General features: G+C 43.4%; 1 protein-coding gene across 2 annotated transcripts in view; it reads left to right on the top strand.

Annotated features, from left to right (window-relative positions):
• The window catches only part of PCNX3 (pecanex 3), a 2517385-nt gene that overhangs the window by 1633806 nt on the left and 866209 nt on the right, over window positions 1–17370 (top strand). For both annotated transcript variants that reach the window (XM_044060478.1, XM_044060477.1), the window contains exon 20: window positions 10834–10984. In XM_044060478.1, coding sequence (XP_043916413.1) covers window positions 10834–10984 — 151 coding nt within the window. The remainder of the gene's footprint in view (window positions 1–10833; window positions 10985–17370) is intronic.

Here is a 17370-nt window from a genome sequence, read left to right as displayed (position 1 = left end):
CTTATTACTTTGTTGCAGTTTCACTAACATCGGTTTGATAGTGACAGCCTCAATACTGCCGTCACTATCAAATCACTAGTTAAGAGAGACTCGTGATTAGCTGGCTGTAGTCATATGCTGTGTTATGCTGCTATTTAAACTGAGTTAACTTATGTGTATTTGTATTAGCATTGAGAAAGGGTGTAAACCCGAACGCTTTGCTGTTTGCAGTAAAGAAGATGTTCATCGTGTTTCACTGTTGCAGTCATTACACTTGGTTTATCCTGCTGGCAGGCGACCCGCAGTCGGCCCGAGTTCCAAAATCTTGGTCTGGTGTCGGTTGCTGTCGCCTCTTCCCTGATGTCAGTGCGCCAGGGGTATAAAAGTTGCAACCGATGGCATTTTCTTCAGTCTTTTTTGCCGCGCGGTGCCCGAAGCAAAAGCAGTTCGCAAGTGCCGGTCGGCCGACTCCTGAGATTTTCAAAATTGAGTTTCAGAACCGAAGTCTTCAATAAAGCTAAGTACCCGTTGAAACTTTTTCTTGCTCCAGACCGATGTCAGTAAAAGTTAATAATTGTATTTCTTGTGGGAAGCAAATACCTAATAAGGACTTGCACTCTTACTGTATTCCTTGCCTAGGCCCTGACCACGATGTTACTAGTTGTCGGTTCCGTACTAGATTCAATAAATGCACTATTAAACATCGGTTTGATTTTGCTTTACATTATTTTGGCCGAAGGTTTAATTACATAATGCCGTTGGAACAACCGACGACCGGAATTTATAAAAAATGCAAAGACAAAGAAAAAGACAGGCATCCGAGGTCCAAAACTGACGACGAAGCCTCTTCTAGGCCAGTTGCCGGTTCTCAGTGAGGCGCTTTTGCAGCCCCTGACACCCGCTACCTCAGAGCCACAGGCCGTAACCGACATCCATGTGGCGACACCGAGGCCTGTGGAAACTCAAGGTATTGGGCCTACGGAAACTATTCCCTCAGATGGGTCCAGAGCCACTGAGCAGGCATCAGCTTCTGAGGGTGATTTCACACCTTCCCAGCTTACAGTTAAGCCCACTACAGCAGCAAAGGCAAAGTCAAAAACACCATTAAAGACATGGAAACAAGTACAGCATTCTCCAGAACAGTCATCCATGCCAAAGGAACAGATGCTTAAAATGGCCGAAAACCTAATTACTTTAATCAGGGGTTCCCATCCCCCTCCTGACAAAAGGCCTAGGCAAGATACTGATTATGAATCCTCTGACCAGGTTTCCATTTCCTCGGATTCCTCTTCTGACCAGGGATATTCTCTCCCTCCCTATGAGGACTCTGATGCAGTAGAGTCCATACCTTCAGCCTCTCCGCCTGAGGATTATTCTTTTGGGGAAACCCTGCACATCATGAGGGAGAATTTCCATTGGGAGAGCCAGGATTATTCTGAATCCAAGAAAAGGCTCAGAGACTTAATTTTGTTGCCTCCGCACAGTCCCCTGGCTATCCCCCCTGTGCTTGATATTGTTGATGATGTTTTTTCTGAATCTAGTCTATCTCCTGATTCTTTACTCCCTGCAACAGTCAAGCCAGACAGGTACTACAGAGTCCCTGACTCTCATAAATTTCTTTACAAAAACCCCGCCGCAGACCCAGAAACAATTTCTCAGGGTCCTAAATGGGTTAAGGCTTCCACTGCTAAAAATCCTGTCCCCTCGGATAGGGATTCCAGAGCTCTGGACTGATGGGGGAAAAAAGTTTACACTTCTGCTACTTTAGCTGTAAGAGCTGTAAACTGTCAGGTTCACATGCTTAAATACCAACAGTACCTCATGTCATTGTTAAAACAGAAAATGGTTTCAAATACAGAAGGTCCTGACAGTAAGGAAATGCAGGATTTATTGCATGCAGTTGAACAAGTGGGAAAGCATACTCTGCAATGTGGTTTTGATACATTAGAGGCTTCTTGTAGAGCCGCAGTTACAGGCTCTGTTATTCGAAGGCATGCTTGGTTGAAAGAACAAAGTTTACCTGACCATGTTAAAGTAAAATTATCGGATGCTCCATTTCAGCATGATACTTCGTTTGGTGTTAAGGCAAAAGAGGTGTTAAAGAAAATGGAGGATAAAGCAAAGTCAATGCAGACAGTGGAAGATTTCTTACAGGTTCAACCACCTAGATTTAGCAGAAACTGACCTTCAGAAAATTGGTCCTTTCCAGTGTCATACAGGCCACAAAGAGGCAGATACAGACGCCCAAGAGGCAGATCTCAGCCCCAAGGCTCCTACAGACCTAAACAATGGGGTGCTTCAGCCCCCAAAGGAGGGGAAGACAAATCACAACCTTATAGGAAACAGTCCCAATGACTTCCCTCTGCAAATGCCAAGCACTTACCTTTTGACAGCACCCTAGGGGGGGGAAGCTAGCACTTTTCTCAAATAATTGGCACGTGATCACCCAGGACCAATGGGTGCTGAATATTGTTTCTTAGGGTTACAGGTTCCACTTCCACATGCTTCCAAAACCAAAAGGTATGCTAGACCTGCCACAAAACCAATGGGCAGAGGCACAAAAACAGATTGCTGCTCTTATGGACATGGGAGCTATTCAGAAAGTTCCACAGCAAGAACAGGGACAAGGATTTTACTCAAGACTTTTCTTAGTACCCAGAAAGGACAAAGCCTGAAGACCAATACTGGACCTGTCAATCCTAAATACTTTCCTGGATGTTCCAAAATTCAAAATGTTAACACTACAGCAACTTCTGCCCATGCTGGGCAAGAAGGCTTGGCTAGTTACTTTGGACCTCAAGGAGGCATACCTGCATGTCCCAGTCAGACAATCTTGCAGAAGATACCTCAGATTCATAGCAGGCTCAATGCATTAACAATTCTCTGCACTACCCTTTGGCTTATCTACTGCGCCCATGGTCTTCACAAAATGCCTGGCACCAGTAATTGCATTTTGCAGACAAAAAGGAATTCAAATATATCCCTACTTGGACGACTGCCTTATTCAAGCAGAGAGCAAGGACATTCTTCTAAAGCATCTGGCGTTTGTAAAAAGATTGCTAATTTGCCTAGGGTACACACTAAACTAAAATAAATCAAAACTAGTGCCCTTTCAAGAGATAATATTCCTGGGTGCAAGCTTAAATACAACTGCCCAGATGGCTTATCTCATGCCAGACAAACAAAGGCAACTGACTCATTACTTTCAAATGATGGCAGTAAAAACCCAACTCCCTGTAAGAAAAATTCTGCAGGCCCCGGGCTTCATGGCATCCTGCATTCTACTAATTCCATATGCAAAACTGCATATGAGGAAACTACAATGGTATCTAAAAAGTGTTTGGATTCAGCATTGTCACAGCCTGGAGACAATCATAACTTTAATTCCCTGCCTACAACAGGAGTTTCGATGGTGGGCCCAGGCCTGTCACCACAACAAGGGACAGCCTTTCACTTTACCCACAGCCAGGCAGGCAATAACAACGGATGCATCGGATTATGCCTGGGGGCACATATGACAGGAAAATGTGTTCAGGCCACGTGGACCAAGGAACAAATGCATCTTCACATCAATCAAAAAGAGATGCTAGCTGTACAGAATGACCTGACAGCTTTCAAGGACCTAATACATCCAGGACAACTATTAATAAAGACGGACAATATCACAGTTATGTGGTACATAAACAAGCAAGGGGGCACACATTCCTACCCCCTATGCAGACAAGCCATGACTTTGTGGAACACAGCACTGACATATCAAGTACATCTGCAGGCACAATTCCTGCCAGGAACAAAAAATACACTGGCAGATGAACTAAGCAGAAATCTCATGGATCCTCACGAATGGAAACTAAATCCACAAGTGTTCAGCATGATAACAAGGAAATGGGGACGCCCAGACATAGATCTTTTTGCCTCCCCTCACAATTACCAAATACAGAAATTTTGCACAAGAATTTATCACTCTCAAGCATGGAAAGTGGATGCTCTATCATTCAGCTGGAAAGGCCTGACAGTCTATGCCTTCCCTCCAATGCCTCTTCTCACCAAGGTCAGACAAGTGCAGCCAAGTCAAACAAGAAAGGCCAAAAATGATCCTGATTGCATCAGACTGGCCACGCCAGCACTGGTACCCAATCCTAAAGAATTTGTCTCAAGGCCCAGCTTGGCTTCTACCTCAAATTCCTCATCTTCGGACACAACAAAACAATCAGATTCTGCACAGTCAACTCAGAACCTTAAACCTGGCAGCATGGCAGATAATGTAGCCACAGACTGCACCTCTCTCTAAAGCTGTTATTGATGTCATTCTAGAAGCTAAGAGGCCCAGCACTAAGAAATCTTATGCAGAAAAATGGAAGAGATTATGTGCTTGGAACCAGGCACAAGGGTTCAAACCACTTGTCCCTAATATACCTCAGATTTTACAATACCTAACTGAGATGCTGGGCAAAGGCTTTTCTTTCTCATCTATTAAAATCCATGCCTCTGCCATTTCAGCTCATTACAAAACGGAACCTCCTATTTTTTCACATCCTCTACTACGACAGTACCTCAGAGGGGCAAAAAATGTAAGACCCTCCCCAAGGAGAGCACCAGTACCTACTTGGGACCTCAATTTTGTTTTAGAAAAACTCACACTGCCTCCTTTTGAACCAGCCAGCACAGCTGATCTAAACTTCTTGTCATGTAAAACTGCTCTGCTCCTAGCAGTAACTTCAGCAAGAAGAGTCTCAGAGTTACAGGCATTAATGGCTGTGGAACCTTTCCTCATTTTTCTTCAGGACAAGGTTTCTCTTAGGACAAACCCAACATTCATGCCAAAAGTGGGTCTCTAGTGTGGCCTTAAACCAAACCATTCATTTACCTACTTTTTACCCAAATCCCCAGAATAAAGGGGAGAGACTTCTGCATGCTTTGGATATACACAGACAGCTATGATTCTACTTGGACAAAACAAAAGCTTTCAGAAAAACTGAGCAACTGTTTGTAGCATATGCTGCAGGATCACAAGGAAAGCCTATTACAAAGCAGACAATCTCGAAATGGATAGGACACTGCATCCGCTTCTGTTATGCACAACATGGCAAAACAGTGTCTAAGGGCATTAGGCCTCATTCTACCAGAGCAGCAGCCACTTCAGCAGCTTTCCTCAGAGGAGTACCAACCAAAGACATTTTAGAAGCTGCAACCTGGAGCTCAGTGCACACTTTCACCAAGCACTACCACTTACCTCTCTACTCTAAATCCAGAGCAGGCTTTGCCACGGCAGTCCTGCAGGGCTTGCTAGCCTCTCCAAATCCAATTTAGACCCAGCCACCCAACCTCAGCTTTGGGATTCTACCCAAGTGTAATGACTGCAACAGTGAAACACGAACATAGTACATTTGTGTACCTACCGTAAATGTAGATGTTCAAGTGTATTCACTGTTGCAGTCCAGGTTACCCACCCACCATCCCCCTTTTTTCCACTGCTGGGACCTTTTTGTACTTCTCATCTCTATACTACCTATGTGGTGTATTTGCTTATAGATGAAGGAAATGTTTATAGTAATATATGCATGTTTTTTGGCATAATTTTATCTTTCCAGCCTTCCTTTCTGGGGGCACCTGACATCTGGGGCAAGAAAAACTGAAGAAAATGGCATCTGTTGCAATTTTTATACCCCTGGCGCACTGACGTCAGGGAAGAGGCAACATCAGCCGACGCCAGACCAAGACTTTGGAACTCGGGCCGACTGCAGGTCTCCTGCCAGCAGGATAACCCAAGTGTAATGACTGCAACAGTGAATACACTTGAACATCTACATTTATGGTAGCTACGCAACTGTACTTTTCTTGTCGTTGGTTTGTTTCTTCACCCATTGTGTTGTGTCAGGTGTTCCCCTGGTGAAACAGAATAAACAGTTTTTTCTCAACTCCACGAGTGGGGAGATCCAGTATTGACTAGGCAAAAACACTGTTTTCAGTAGCATCTTTGGCCCCTATTTCTTTACCTTCTGGATCACCCTGGGGTGCAGAGGGGTTGGAAAGAAAGTGTGCATAAAAGGAGAAGGTATACATTACCAAAACCTCTTTGTGAGAGGCTCTGAAGCAGAACTTCATAGTTTGCTGTTGTTTGGAAGAGTGTAAATGTGTGATGTCTTTCTATTCAGTGTTGCAGTATTCTTTACATATGGGTTGTATTCTGCTGTCGACCCAACGTCCATCTTGTATACAAAAGCTTCAAGTTACTGCCTATACGTGGGAAGTCACACGTAGGCTCAGGGAACATCAGTCATAAAAGGGATATCCACATGTACCATCCTCAGAACCTTTTCACTGCCATTCGGAAAGGTTGACTCGTACATTTGGTCTGCCGTTGGAATCTATGTTTTGTTCCTCAGCTACAGATAAGTATTCCGTTGGAGATTTATTAATTTATTTGCTTGTTCTGCCTTTTGTTATTGTTAATGTCATCCAGAAACGGCAAATGTAGGTGTGGAAGGTGAATTCCACATAAGGATAGTAACAAGCTCTGTTTGTTTTGTTTAGGGCCTACCCACGACCATCAGTCCTGTCCTCTGTCTGTTAGGCCTTTGTCCCTAAAACCTTGCGTAGTCGTCTGTCTGCTTTAAATGTGTATCTTTAAAACCAGAGGCTTAAACGTCTAGCTAGGGAATCGAGTGAGCTGTCCGTGAAGAGGAAGGTGGCCAAAGCTAGGCTCAAATCCTCTTCGGCTGTGCCTTCTCCCTATGAGGTACCCCTTGAGGTTGGTGAAAGCAGTCATTATAAGCCTTCATAGTGGACAGAAATAAGTCGCTCTGTGCTTGCTTCTTTAGCACATCACTATTGAATTGTTTGTTATCAGGGGCAAAATTCTGAGGCCTGGATCACTGCCATAATTTATTTTACACTGATCTGCCTCTTTTATTTCATGTTGCCCCAAATTCTGTGGACCTCTGGCCTTCCTCTGCGGGCTCCACTGACTGTATCCAAGGTATCTGTGGTGGCAGAAAGGAAACCGAGTGTTTCTCTGTGCTCGTATCCACGATTTGCATTCTTGCTAGTTGCAAGGTAGAACAAGGATCAGGTCCTTGAAGGGCTGACTGAGTTAACTCCATCTGTTCTTGAGGTACTGTTGGAGCTTTCCCCTTTTCAGAATTTCTTTGAGGGCCATCGGAATTATAGATGGCATGTACCCCATGCTGTCAAAGCTTTCTTGCAGTAGTGGACTACTACTTGTAAATTTCCTGAAAGCAGAGTCCCAAAGGTACTTTCTTGCTCTGAGAGAGAAATGTTTTCTGGTTATTGGAGTCCAGGAGAGTCACTATGAATATCAGTGTTTTGGACAGAACTAAAATTGACTTTGGGAAACTGATGGACATATGCAATACAGTGCTTTTTTAAACCCTGCAAAGACTGGGCATGGATCCAGTTACCTTGAAATCCTAGGAGCAGTAGTCAGTCCAGAGGGCAAAGAGTTAAACTTGTAGTGCATACCCTTTGCCTTGAAGCTGAAGAAGCACCTGTGGTTTCTGTAAATGATAATATGGGAGTAGGCATTCTCCAAGTCCAAAGTGACCATAAGTACCCCTGGGAACAGGAGGTTAGAAGGACATTGTAAGGTTACCATTGGAATTTTGGGGACTTTTAAAAAGATGATCTGTCCTGCTAAAGCCAGAGTGGGTCTTCAAAGACTGACATTCCTAGCCATTAGGGTAGTCTTGAATAGAACGTTATGCCTATTCCTTTTCCTGGGACCTTTTGTGACTCTATCAAGAATGGTACCAGGTCTCCACCTCACTGCTGGAATCCCTGCAACTTTTGATTTTGAGAGAAAATGTAGCTTGTATCCCTCTGCTGCAACCAGAAGAACCCATTTATCTTTTGTAATATTTCTCCACTTGTCTGAGAACATAACAAAGTGGCTTACCTTGAAATCTTGTTTGTTTTCGAAGTTGATTAAGGTTTTTAAGGGGTGGAGGAAGGAAGAAGCTTGGAATTATTAGTTCCCCCTGTCTGTGGGTTAGCCGTGAGAGCTCTGAAGCGTTTCCTATTGGTCCGCTGGTCATTTCATTTTATATTGATCCTTTTTCCCTTTCATTTGTTGCCAATAAGGTCAGCTCACTGAATGATTGTGCCTTATTTATAGTTGAATGGCGTTTTTCTGACTGAATAGTCTTCCCCTTTTCCTCCACTTTCTTGAACTCTTTACCACCAAGAATCCAGGAAGTGTATTCTGTTTAATGTGGCATTGAAAAATTGCACCCTGGCATCCTTTCTACCTCAGTTCAGGACTATCTTCTAACTACTGCCCCCCCATGGCAGCAGCACTGGATGTTGCATCTGCAGCATCAGTTTCCAGCCTGTGAGAATATGTAGGTAATTTCTAAGAGTCTTGTCTTCTGAGCAGTGTCACATGCCTTCCTTATGTAGTGCTGAAGTCCTCCAGGAGGTCCCCTGATACCATGTGAATCTGATAGTTTAACGATCTGAAGGCCAGAATTACTACTTTGTAGTTCTTCCAAAATAAGTCTAGTGCCCAACTCTACCAGTCACTGGAACGTGTGTTGGGGGTAAAACCAGGTTTGACCACTTTCTGGATCCAGAGATGCCATCACTGATATGTTGTATATTTTTTGGCAGGTACTTGTGGGATTTCTGATCCATATCAGAATGGTCAGGTTTCTTTGGGGTAAGGGGTAGGAAGTCTGTTTTCACAGATGCAAATGTTAATGTGTACTGCAAAACCTCTAGGGCTGGAATAATGCCTACTGCTTCAGGGGTAACCAAACCCAGAATATCAGAGTAATATTGCTGGTCATCTGAGACTTACTTTGCCTCTCGTTTGAAGTGAACCTTTATTTTTCATAAGGAATCACAGTGCAAGATGTGGGCAGACACGGTGGTGCAGCGGTTATTGAAGTGTCTTTCAAAATATGTAACAAATTTTCTTTTCACTAAAAGTGCTAGAATTGCATATAATATCGCCACATTTCTATATACATGTACTAAGTTTACAGTTTCAGAACTACAGAGAAAGGGTGCAAAACCACTTAACCTGAAAGTTAATTTCATTGTATTGCTACAATTTCATATCAAAAAAATAATGCAAATCCAACAGTAAATAGTATTAAAACGCACCAGAAAACCAAGATGAAACAGTAAAACAAGATTTGAATTGTAATTTCACTGAAACCAGAATCACTTTCCAAAAAAACAGTAAACATTTAAAGTACATTATCCACTGAATGAGACATTTGATTTCATTGGTACGGGAAAAATTCCTTTGATGAAAGTATAATTTATAACACTATATCCACTTGTGGGAATTACTCCACAGCCATATCCTGTCTGATTTCGAAATCTTTCAAATGTTTCCTGCATAGAGCTGAAAATGCACCTTGACTGATATGGGTCCAAAGTTCACTGAAATTAATTTCGATGTTTAGAGTTTGATGAATACGTATTTCAATTAAGTGATATAGACCCGACTGATAGACAGGAAAGAATTTTCAATTAGAGTAGAGAAATAAAGCAGTGCTCGTTGACCAGATTCCATTTTTGGCAGAATACCATTCTGTTTTTACCAAAATTAAAATCTAGTCCACTTTGCTAAGTATGATTTCCTAGTGTTGTTTGCTGCATAAGCAGGAAAGAGCTGAATATAGGATGCATGGACTTCCATTGTGTACTGGGAAATGCACTGATGTCCTAGTGATGTATGCATGCATTCACTCATCCAGCACTGGGAAAGGTACCAAGCTGTGGAAAATCAGATGGGCATCAGGCCCAGTGACATTGCATTACCACTGGAACATATACAGTTTCAGTGAGTATGCTTGCAAAAGTATACTTTGTCCTGTTTAAGTTAACTACTTAATATTACTGCATTCAGGATAATGCTGCCGACTGAGACCCCCTGAAGAAGAAACCGTAGTTGTTTAGGATCCACCATATTTCCAGGTCTTTGAGGACATGTCATTCAACAAGAAGCCATTATCCTTCCCCACCTTCCAGTTTTGGGGATCTGTGAGACTATTGCTTCAATCCTATTTCATGGGAAAGAACCATGTGCCCACTTGTTAGTGATTCTTTGATCTCACTGATGTGTGGATTGCAGATACAAGAGGGAAGGCCCTCCAGGTACATATGAGTAATCGTGAGTGACATCTCCCATTATTTGAAGCACATTTTTTCTGTGAGTTGGCCCTGTTGACCGAGATGCCTTTGAAGGTCTGGAATTATGTTAAATATCAAATTACTAGCCTTTTCTTGAAAAGGCAAGAGGAACACACACACACACACACACACACACTCTGAATTGCCGTCACATTCCTCATCTACCCTCCAACATGTGTGCTTCTGTACTTGTATTACTCAGAGGAGAAAAGAGCACACCAATAAAATCATAAAATCGCTAGTTATTTATTCTATGGAAGTGGAAGTGTTTGGCCCTAGTAAAGATGTTTGTTAAATAAATACTGAACAGAACTACATCTGCATAAGTGGGCAAGCAATTAAGATGTTCTGATGTCAGTGCTAGCACTCACTTTGTCATAACACAGATAATAAGCAGTTCTTAATTTAAATAACAGTAGGTGGTATATAGCAAAGCTTTGCTTTCTTTATGTAGAAAGCTGAGGTTACGCGAGTAGGTTGGAGTTAGGCAGGTCATTCACAGAAGTGTGAATAAACACAAGCTGAGTGTTGAAAGTACTTGAGAAGTAAACTTATATAATCTCATGAAAATTGTCATAATATTTTGAAGTAAATGTTTGATAGGAGAAAGAGAAACCGTGATTTAGTTGATTTTTCAGAGTAAACCACACAGCTGTTCTTATTTCTCTTTTTGATCTTGTGTTTGTGCAGCCCATCTTACGCATTGTTCTTTGCATCCTTGCTGGAATGGTTGGATTTGTAGCACACTACCTCTTTCCTCAGTTGCGGAAACAACTACCATGGTTTTGGTTTTCTCACCCCATGCTGAAATCTCATGAATACAGTCATTTTGAAGTCCGTGGTAAGTAGTAATGACCAACTGTTACGCTGTTTTTCTATTTGGCTACATTTTGTCTCTGAAAAGGTGTTTAGTAGTTTTGCTGTAGTGACACTTTCAGTAACCCCTTACCTTTAAAGTAACACATTCATATGAATGCTTTTGAGTAATGTATCATTTATTAATTTCTTGGACTAGGATTTGAGTTTGTTGTAGAATAGGGAATTTTGATTGTTTTGTTGGGCCATGTTGTCAGTTAAACTAGACACATAAGGACTAAACCACTGTTTGCAGGAAGGTGTAGACATTTGGGGAAGATTGAATTATGAATTGATTATGAGGGCTTGAGAGGAAAATTATATTACAGTAGTAAAATAGTATAGCAACCCTGTGGGAGTTGTGGTTGCATTGGTTTCTTGAATTGAAGGTGAACTGAAGTGATGAACTAAAACAGATCTGCTCTAAGGGGGTCTGAGGAAAAACTGGAACTGGAAAAGATAAATAGCAGTACAAGGTGTGATAATGAGTTCATGGAAAAGTAGGAAAAAAGAAAAAGGGTTGTTGATCTGAGCAGCAAGTATGTATTTTTGGCAAGAGTAGCAAGAGATTACTAAAGTAGGATTACTGCCCATGTGTTATAGGGGTGAATGATGAAGTTTGCAGCCTGCCTTGGTTATATCAGGAAGTGACAGGAGATATCAGAAACAGACAGGAGAAGGAATGTGGTGGGCAGGTAGAACAGATCAAAGATAAAGAGGAAGAATGGAGATGTAGATTATTGTTTTGTTTCTACTCTGGGAGTTTCCTTGTGTTCAGCAATGTAAACTTTTTGTTTCAGAAGAATCTGTGATTTTCCAAAAGAATCTGTGATTTAATAATGTGTGCAAAAAATTGTTGAATGCAAATGTGTTTGTAATATTGCATTATTATGTTAAATTAATAAAGCCTTTATAACATTGTTTTATATGTTGTGTTGATGTGGTGTTGATGATGTCCTTCAAGAATGGTGTAAGTCCTGTACATATGGGTTGTCCTGCCTCAGGCAGCCCCTCGGGTCGGCGTCTCCAAAGTCTGGGTCGGCGCGGCTGATCACCTTCCTCCCCTCGGCGTCGCCAGGCGGGGGGTATAGCAAAGCATCACCCGATTTCATCTTCTTCAGCTCTTCGCAGCAGCGGCAGGAAGCAAGCAGCGTAAGCAGAGTGCCGGTCACGTCAGCTCTCCTGTGTTTTCATTATTAAAGTCATCAAAAGCTAAGCTAAGTACTGGATCTTTTTCTTTTTCTTGAAAAAAAAACTGAAAAAAAAAACTGAAAAAAGTTAATAACTTTGTGTCTTGTGCTAAACAATACTTCCATTCTACTTGCCCTGCCTTGGCCCCGACCACGACTCCCGGCCCGACCTGCTCCTGTGTGCTGCCTGTGCTTTGCTTCAAGGCGCTGGTGCAGTTTGCCGAAGACTTTTGTTTTTTACACTCTTACACCAAATAATTTTACACCATGCCGCCGCCAACCCGAAAATACGACACCTCCGGACCGACGGACGACCGACCGGACTTGACTTCCACCGCGACACCACGCCAAAACCACCAAATAAAACATATTCATGCATCGCGCGGGGGTTCTTGGGTTGTTCCCCCGGACCGACGACCACCATTTTACCGATCACTCCCCCCCCCGAGCCGCCCGGTGCGGGTTTGTGATTTTCCTCCAGAACTGAAGCCCCAGATTTGCCTGAGACCATACCCGGTGGACCCGGCCAGCAGCTAGCCCCCTATCATGTCTATCAAGGCCTACACACACGTTAAGGGCTGCTAGCAGGCTAAGTCTCTCCCCCCTCCTAAGCTTTTGCCTCAGCCCACTACTGATAAACAAATCATGTCTTTAGCTGCAGATTTAATTTCCTTAATCAGTGGCTCCCAGGCCCATCCTGACAGAGGATCTCAGCCTCCTTCTGACAAAAGGCCCAGGGTTGAGCATACGGACACCCTTTCTTCAGATGAAGCCTCTGGTGACTCTGATCACTCAGATACCCAGGAAGAGTCCTTCCAGGCCTACGAGGATTCAGATGCGGAGGATTCTATTCCCTCTGCCTCTTCTACTGAGGATATTTCTTTTGGGGAAATTCTCCACTCCATGAGAGAGCACTTTCAGTGGCAAGGCCAGGAATTCTCCGACTCCAAGAAACGGCTTTGTTCCTTCCTTAAGCTTCCCCAACACAGGCCTTTAGCTATCCCTCCAGTGTTAGATGTACTGGATGATGTGTACTCAGATTCGAGTGCTTCTCCTGATTCTCTGCCTCCTGCTCCTGTCAAGCCGGACAGATACTACAGGGTTCCTGAAACTCACAAACATTTCTTTAAGGCCCATGCTGTTGATCTAGAAACAATTTCCCAGGGGCCCAAAGGGGTGGCCACATCCACGGCCAAAAATCCTTTGCCCTCAGACAGGGAAGCTAGGTCCCTGGAGAGGTGGGGCAAAAAAGTTTATACCTCAACCACACTTGCCATGAGGGCCCTCAATTGCCTTTTTCATATGTTTCAGTATCAGGATTTCTTGATGGATGATTTGCAGAAAAAGTTAGCCTCTCCTGTGCCTTTAGATAGAAAGGTCTTGCAGGATTTGGTCCATAACACACAGCAGGTTAGCAATCATTTTCTTCAGTGTGGTTATGATGCATTGGAAGCTTCATGTAGGGCAGCTATGACAGGGGCCGTCATACGTAGACATGCATGGTTGAAAGAACAGCTATTTCCAGATCATGTTAAAGCAAAGCTTCTAGATGCACCTCTGGAGAAACACAAGCTATTTGGTGCTAATGCTCAGGATGTGTTGAAATCAATTGAGGAAAAGGCTAAATCAGTGCAAACAGTCAAGGATTTCCTCCAGGTTCAGCCACCTAGGTTCAGCAGGAATTGGCCTTCTAAGAACTGGTCCTTTCCGGACACTGACAAGTTTCAAAGGGGAAAAAACAGGCGTGCCCGAGGTAGAGGGCAATACAGAGGCTCCTACAGGGGACGCCAATTGCAACCAACTTATCAGAGAGGTGGCGCAGGGACTTCCCCTGCTCCACAGGGACAATCACAATGACTTGACTTTGACACCGCCGACCAAGGCTCAAAGAGAAGCACCTTTAGGCGGAAAATTATCATTATTTTCAAAAAATTGGCACATTTTAACAAAGGACAAATGGTTTCTGGACATAATAGACCAAGGCTACAGGTTCCACTTCCATACTTTACCAACAAGACAGGGCATGCCAAACCTGTCACAAAGTCAAAGGGCAGAGGCATTCGAACAAGTTTCAAAGCTGAGACAAATCAAAGCAGTAGAAAAGGTTCCTCCTCAGGAACAAGGCCAGGGATTTTACTCAAGACTGTTCCTTGTTCCAAGAAAAGAAAAGCAATGGAGACCTATACTGGACTTGTCCACTTTAAACACTTTTCTCATTGTACCAAAATTCAAAATGCTGATGCTACAGCAACTCCTTCCCATGCTGGGCAAGGGGTCTTGGCTGGTTACTCTGGACCTCAAGGAGGCATACCTGCATGTCCCAATCAGACACAGTTGCAGAAGATACCTCAGATTTCTTGCAGGGTCAGAGCATTATTAATTCTCAGCATTGCCTTTTGGCTTATCTACTGCGCCCAGAGTATTCACGAAATGCCTGGCATCAGTAATTGCACACTGCAGACTCCAGGGGATACAAATATACCCTTACCTGGACGACTGCCTTATACAAGCGGACAGCAAGCAAGCCTTGACAAAAAACTTGAATTATGTCACTCACTTACTACAGGCTTTGGGATACACAGTCAACTTACAAAAATCAAGACTACTGCCATCCCAACAAATAATTTTTCTAGGAGCCAAACTGGACACAGAATCACAAATGGCTTACCTCACAGAAGAGAAGCAAGAACAATTACCACATTACTTCAAAAGCCTACCAAAGCTCACCCAGATGACTGCAAGGAAAATCCTGCAGGCCCTGGGTTTCATGGCATCTTGCATTCTACTGATTCCACTGGCAAGACTACACATGAGAAAATTACAATGGTACCTAAAAAGTTTATGGTCTCAACACAGCCACAACTTAGAAGCAATTATCCCACTTATCCCATGTCTACAAAGGGAATTTTTGTGGTGGGCCCAAGCAAGCCAGTTAAACAAAGGTATGCCTTTCAACAAACCTCAAACAACCCAAACCATTACAACAGATGCCTCAGACCATGGATGGGGGGCGCACATGGAGGGCAGATGTATTCAAGGGCAATGGACTCCCCAGGAAGTACATCTACACATCAATCAAAAAGAGATGTTAGCAGTGATGCATGCAATCGAGGCCTTCGGAAAATATCTTCAACAAGGTCATCTACTAATAAAGACAGACAACACCACTCTTATGTGGTACATAAACAAGCAGGGAGGTACTCATTCTTACCCCCTTTGCAGACTAACAATGACTCTTTGGGAAAAGTCCCTGCAACTGAACATACAGCTGCAATCCCAGTTTGTTCCGGGCAGGGACAATGTTCTGGAGGACAGTCTAAGCAGAAACATCCTGGATCCACACGAATGGATGTTACATCCAGGCATTTTTGCACAAATAACTCATGCATGGGGGAGGCCGGACATAGATCTCTTTGCCTCCCACCTCAATCATCATTTGAAAAAGTTCTGCTCGAGGTCACACCATCCACAAGCCCTGGAGAATAGATGCTCTCTCATTCAGCTGGAACTCTCTAACAATCTATGCATTTCCACCTCTACCATTAATGACCAAGGTGTTACTGAAGATCAAAGCAGAGCAACCGAAAGGCATCTTAATAGCTCCAGATTGGCCAAGACAGCACTGGTATCCATTACTAAGGAGCATAACTTGCACCAAGCCATGGCCCCTGCGTCATTGGCCTCCACTCTTGACTCAGCACAATTACAGGACTGTTCATCCCAACCTGAAAACTCTGCAGCTGACAGCTTGGAGGGTCCCATGATTTCTCCCCATATCTCTCTCTCCAAGGAAGCTCAACAGATATTATTGGAAGCGCGCAGACCTTTCACCAGAAAGACTTATTCAGCAAAATGGAAGAGATTCAACATCTGGAATACCAACAAGGGACAGGATGCATCAGTAATGAGCATCCCACATATATTGGAATACTTGGCAGACATGCTGCATAATGGACTTTCCTATTCTTCCATAAAAATACACGCTTCAGCAATTTCAGCAAAATACAACACTGGATCCACCTGTGTTTTCACATCCTTTGCTAAGACAATTTCTAAGAGGAATAAAGAATATCAAACCTCCCAGAAAACCACCAGTGCCTGCATGGGATCTCAATTTCGTGTTGGAAAAATTAACTCTTCCTCCTTTTGAACCAGCAGCATCTTCAGAATTGCAATTTCTTTCCTGGAAAACAGTTTTCCTGTTGGCAATTACCTCAGCAAGAAGAGTTTCAGAGATCCAGGCCCTCATGGCAGTACCTCCATTCTTCATTTTTCATCAGGACAGGGTTTCTTTAAGAACCAGTCCTTCTTTTATGCCAAAAGTGATATCCAGGGTGTCTCTAAATCAAACAATTCACCTGCCTACTTTCTTCCCCAATCCTCAAAATAAAGGGGAAAAGCTGCTACACACTTTGGACATCCACAGACAATTACGCTACTACTTGGACAGAACAAAGGCCAACAGAAAGTCTGACCAACTATTTGTAGCATACGCTCCTGGAGTGCAAGGAAAGGCAATTTCCAAACAAACAATTTCAAAATGGATTGGACATTGCATCAGATTCTGTTATTCTTTCCATGGAAAGGGTGTGCCAGCCAATATCAGGCCACACTCCACCAGAGCTACAGCCACCTCCACAGCCTTCCTAAGAGGGGTGGCTACAAAGGACATTCTAGAAGCTGCTACATGGAGCTCCGTGCATACATTTTCCAAGCACTACAACCTGCCTTTATATTCCAAATCCCGAGCAGGCTTTGCTTTGGCAGTCCTGCAGGGCATTTTAGCTACACCATCCTTATCTTAGATCCTACCACCCCCAGCTTAGCTATGGTATTCAACCCATATGTAAGGACTGCAGTTGCATTCTTGAAGGACATAGTACAGTTTTGTACCTACCATAAATGTAGATGTCCGATAGATATGCAACTGCAGTCAGGTTTTCCCTCCCTCCTACCCCTCTGTGTATTGGGTCCACTTCCCTCCTTTTATACTTAGCTGGGGATATCTTTTATGGTGCATCTGTTTATTGCTATTGTGTATGTCTGGAAATTTTATCCAGTTCTAAATTTAGCCTTCCTTGGAGGGCACCTGGCATCTGGGGCAAGAAACACTGAGGAAGATGGCATCGGCTGATGCTTTTATACCCCAGCCGCTCTGACGTCGGGGAGGAGGCGACATCAG

The sequence above is a fragment of the Protopterus annectens genome, chromosome 2.part0, assembly GCF_019279795.1.
Source record: "Protopterus annectens isolate FY-2018-M chromosome 2.part0, PAN1.0, whole genome shotgun sequence".
In the NCBI taxonomy this organism is placed as follows: Eukaryota; Metazoa; Chordata; order Ceratodontiformes; family Protopteridae; genus Protopterus; species Protopterus annectens.
This window is presented reverse-complemented; position numbering and strand designations above follow the sequence as displayed.